Raw genomic sequence first — 5044 nt, 5'->3', positions numbered from 1 at the left:
GGGGGGTCCCAGGGGTGCGGGGCCACAGGCAGACATATGAACGAGTGTGTGTAGCTGAGAGGTGGGGAGGGAAAGGTGAGAGCGGGAGCGGGACAGATACTCCGGGCCGGGCGGCACAGCGGTGGGCGGTAGGCCTTCGGGGACACGCTCTTCTCGTCGGCCGGCATGTTGCCCGCCCCAGGCCGTCCCTCAATCCGGACCAGCAAACTGGACCCCGCTTTGAGGACCTGACAGGGGCCCCGGGTCGGCCGCGCGGGGTGGAAGTCCCTTTGTCTCGCAAGTTATCCATCCACTCCCGCGTGACGGAATCATTTCGGGAAGCACAATGCGTGCGGCCTCCTCCCGCCCGCCCGACTCCAGCGCTTAGCGGGCCCAGCGCCCGCAGAGTCGAGGGTGGGCAACCCGGCACGCGCTGGTGTGCCTCAGCGGTCTACCTGCTGGGCGCTCTCACACTGTCAACTGATTTTGTATTTCATATTACTTGAAACCAGCAAATTTGTTGTTTCATGACGAGAATCTGTTTACTCAAAATGAATTGCGTTTGACAATTGTTATTGTACAACCTTCGTCGACACAAACTGTTGACATTGAAGCTACTTTGATTACAAAATTAACTATAGAAGTGTCGTTAATTTATGACGAAATTTACAGTGCAGAGCAAAAAAGGCAGTTTTTTTACTGTATCGTCTCTTGCTATGTCGCCTTATGGCCTCGTATGAAGAATATATAGGCAATCCTTCCGCGTGTCCTGCGTGCGGGAATACGCATTTTCTCCGACGGGGCACAGCGACCACCGAGGTACGAGTGGTATTTGGTATTTCGTCGCTTTGAAACTTAGCCAAATTGATCTATTTGTAACGCCGCCTGGATCTGTTTAGTCCGGCGCGTTTCACACACCAGGGCTTGCGAGAGGCTTACGGTACGTTTACAAACGGTTTAAAGCGCGGGCGCCGCCAGAGGCCAAACCTGCAGCTGATGTTCTCTCGCTGCCGCCGGCCCGCAGCCGGGAACCGAGGCAGCTGCTACAGCGGGTTCAAGTAGTGGAAGAATGAGGGAGAAATAAGATAAAAATGCAGTTAACTGCGCTGATATTCCAGAGGCAACGACGTGAAGGGAGAGTGAGGGAGGGGGCTTACGGGCCGGGCGGGGCGGCTCCTCGCTGGGAACGCACTGCCTGCTGAGCAGGCGGCCCGAGTGATGGGAAGCCTGCATCCTAACTGCTGCTGGTCCTGGAGTGCCAACACTTTCGCACGCACACACAACCCTCATCTGCATAAATTTATGCCTGCCTTCTGTTTGTGACGCTACATGGGATCGATAATTTTGGGAAAAAATAATAAAAATAAAACGCTGCTGTGATAATCGTCGCACAGTAAATGCTTGAGAAGGCTCTGGCTCTGGACGGTACGAAATGAATCCAATTTAAAATGTGTATCTCTTGCCGGTTGTTTCTCCTGTCGTCATTATCAGACTCAAAGTAATTAGAGGCATTGCATAAATTACATCGCATGCCTGCTCATTATCGCCTTGTGCACAGTCCTCCGTGACGCCGTTCTAATATTTTTTCCACGGCAATCGATCTTTTCGTTTACTTTCTTTCGCGTTATCGCTGCCGATCGTGCCTCTCTCTTCCACCCACTCGCTCTCTCGCTGTGATATCCGCCTGCTCGTAAAATAGTCGATTGTTTTTATCCGCGCCCCGGGATAAAAAATAAAAGTCCATCACTTCAGTAGAGCCGGCTTTTTGGAAGTGTGGCGACCTGTAGCGAGGCGACACCTCCTGATCCCCAGGGCATATGGCGAGCGGTGCGGTGACCGCCTGGTGTGACTGTGCGGCTGTGCGTTTGTATGAGGTCACGCAACAAAAACACAGCTGCTCTCAGAGATTTGAATGCCTGCAATCAAAGAAAACGATTTGTCCAAACCCATTTCTCCAATTTCTGCTTTCTCTTTTTTTGCAGCTACGTCACTTGCGACTTGAAAATCGTGCGAGTCATGTTGTCAGGTCCCGGCCTTCCGAGGCGTTTGGAGGTCGAGTTTGCGGAGGATTATATTTCCGAGTAAGGGGTGGGTGGGGAGCAGAAGGGGGTCAGAGCGATGGCCAGGCCGGCAGCCACCTTATGACAGCAGGCAGCCCGACAGTTTGATGGCCTTGTAAGCCAGGGGGTATAAGCACTGCACACTGGACCGGCTTTATCCAGTCCGGATGAGGGATGAAGGTACACGGGGGGCGGGAGGGGTGGGAGGGACTCACAATAGTGGTTTTCCTGTTTTCCCTCAATTCCCCTCCACCATAGTTTTGCCGCTGTATGTGTATCATCACACAACCGCGTTCCGGGTAATACTGTCTGTTTAAATTTAATACATCCTATATGTCAGAGTTTTATCTTTATGTGGACAACAGGAAGTCTAAATAAAATTGACCGCAATAAGTGCCACTTAAACCATTTGTTTTTAAATAATCTTATTCCCCTGAACTATTTACAATTTCTTATACTATTTATACAATTCGCATTGTTTGATGATCGCGCTCATATTGTTAAGCGTGTCAAACACATTTTGCTGTGCTGCCGAGAATAATTCATTCGATGTCCCTGTGTTATTAGTTTCTTTTTCGTGTCTCATAACGAAGCGCCTACCCTTGAACGCAAAAGACAACACGCCTGCGCCTGTTCAACGCTCGGTGGTAAATCAAGGCGTGCCGTTGTTGTTTTTGGCGGAGTACACACAAAGCGGTGGGGATGAGGAGCGCCGTGCTTGTCTACTCGTCGTGTCTTGGAGGGAGAGAGAGAGAGAGAGAGAAAGAGAGAGAGAGACCCGGCGCAGCCGTGAGGGTGTGGCGTACACGCCTCATGAAAAACGCGCAAAGTTTTCACGCGGAAAAGTTGCAGTGGGGTTGGCGGAGACGGGAGGAGAGGGGATAGGATGGGGCTGTTGCTGTGCGGGCGGGGCGGGGCAGGGCGGCGTGCGGCGAAGCCTCCGGGGGGCAACTTATGTTGTGCACTCCAGCCGGCTAATCCTCCACCCGCAATAATACTCGCCGCTCGATAGTCTGCCGGACGGACCTGCTGGCGGCTTAATGCCATCCGCAGGTAAAGTTGCCGTGCGCGTGTTTGTCTGTGTGCGTGAAAGAGAGACGTATAGAGGTGGGGGCTGAGAGTTCGCTTCACTCTTGTTATTTCCCTCTTGTGCAGTAAATGGGCAGTGTGTATACTATTGTGTGAATAATTCTGTAGAGAATGACTCAGGAATACGACTGGAGACTGGAGTAGACCTGATTGCAATGCAGCACATGGAAAGCATTGCTTAAGAGAAGCACCCGAAAACACGGTTTTAGTAAAAAGATTTTTAGAGTGTATGTTGTGTTGGAAATCAAGAAGGAACTTCTTGAGCATACATTTAAATGACATGGGAACAATTTTTTGGACGGTATACTAGTTACTGGTAGTTTGTTCCACAGGGACACTGCATGTACCCAGAGTGCACCATTTAGAGAGAAAGAGAGAGTACATAGCAGCATTCGAACGAATCCCCCGCGTAGTGGTGGTGACTTTTTCGGTCCGTGGTGGAGACGCCAGCAGAGCTATAAATTACGCGTTGGGACGCCATGCAGAGCGAGAAACAGAGAGGAGGGAGAGAGAGAGAGAGGGGGGGGAGGGAGAGGAAAGGGGGTAGAAGGAAAGAGGGGCGGGTTTGGGTTGGTGTTTGCCGGGTGAGCAAGTAAAAGCCAGCGTATAGTTTGGTCTGCAAGGGCCCAGTCTTTTTATTTTTTATTTTGGGAGGATGCTCCGTTTGTCGTGGCAGTAGCAAGAAGAAGAAGCAGTGCGCGACTGCTCAAGCCCATCAGGGGATAAAAAAAAATATGAAAATGCTGTTGGTTTAAATTTGTCCCTTTTAATACTGCCGTCGTCGTGATATTTACCGCAGAAGTTGACAGCGGAACAGCCCACCTGGGAGGGGGGACAGGGAGGGGGTGGAAGGGGATTCGCTCTTTTAACTTCTAAGATTCAATCAGGAGCGAAGGGACGAGTGTATGCGGCTGGGGAATTAAGAGAGCTGCAGTGTCAGCAGCCACAAAGTATGGATTTCCTTCTCTTTCCTTTTCGACGCTGTTTTGCTGCTCTTCCTCCGTTGCTGAGTCTCCCCCCTCCTGTTATCCCTATAAGTCACTTCGCATTTTCGTTCTTTTATTTTTATCTTTCTCATATACTCTCACTCCTTGATTCCGTTCGCGCCCTCTCGCCCGGAGCTGAGATGAGTAGTTCGACCGTTCCATGCAGAATGCATGAAAACATATTCGAGCCCGTATCTCCGCCCCGTGCTATTATACCCTCTCGAACAAGCGCCAAAGTCCACAATGACCGCCCTCGGCAGGTCGTTCATCCTCTTCTCCCGTAACCTCGCGGCGAAGAAGATTCCTTTTCGGTGCCATTCCCCCCCTCCCCTTCCCGCTCTTCTCCCCCGCCCCCTCCTTTGCTTCCCGCCCGACGCTGACTGCCTCTCTCTAGTTTGTGGCCGGGACAGTATTTCTTGGTGGGCCCGCTGTGGCTCGCCTCTGTTTACTGTGATTGTTCTGCGGGGAAAGGAATATAGAACTGGCCCGTCTGCACCTGTTCCCTACTACCCTCTCCCTCCTCCCCCCCCCCTCTCTCTCTCTCTCTCTCTCTCTATCTCTCTCTCTTCCTCCCTCTCTCTCTCTTCCTCTCTCTCCATCTCTCTCAGTGTCTATCGTATTCAAATCGAAAACGTAGTATTTTTGACCGTCTGGCGACTAAAGCAGCACGCGAACGGCATGTTTAACCGGGACTTCAAACTACTCCCGCAACTTTTGACGTGACAGTGTAGGTCCGTGGTATCGTTAGCGGGGACAGAGACGTCCCCCGGGGGCTTCCCTCATCTGGAATGCACTGGCCGGCACGCCCCGGCACGCCCCGCCACGCCCCGCCACGCCCCGCCACGCCCTGCCACCCTAACGCTCTTGTTGCTCGGCCATTTTCCGCCCGTCCGAGCAAACTGGTGAGCAAGTCCATTCGCGGAACCGGTA

The 5044-nt window shown here is 52.2% G+C and overlaps 1 protein-coding gene across 1 annotated transcript in view; it reads left to right on the top strand.

Moving 5' to 3' along the window:
- The window catches only part of LOC127750881 (la-related protein Larp4B-like), a 173513-nt gene extending 171449 nt beyond the window's left edge, over nucleotides 1-2064 (top strand). The window contains exon 5 of the mRNA XM_052273529.1: nucleotides 1962-2064. Within this exon, the coding sequence (XP_052129489.1) occupies nucleotides 1962-2064 (103 nt within the window). The remainder of the gene's footprint in view (nucleotides 1-1961) is intronic.
- Nucleotides 2065-5044: the final 2980 nt, after the last annotated feature.

This window comes from Frankliniella occidentalis, unplaced genomic scaffold, assembly GCF_000697945.3.
Source record: "Frankliniella occidentalis isolate FOCC.00 unplaced genomic scaffold, Focc_3.1 Scaffold279, whole genome shotgun sequence".
NCBI classification, from domain to species: domain Eukaryota; kingdom Metazoa; phylum Arthropoda; class Insecta; order Thysanoptera; family Thripidae; genus Frankliniella; species Frankliniella occidentalis.
The sequence above is the reverse complement of the archived record's forward strand: the minus strand, read 5'-3'. Positions and strand labels throughout refer to the sequence as shown.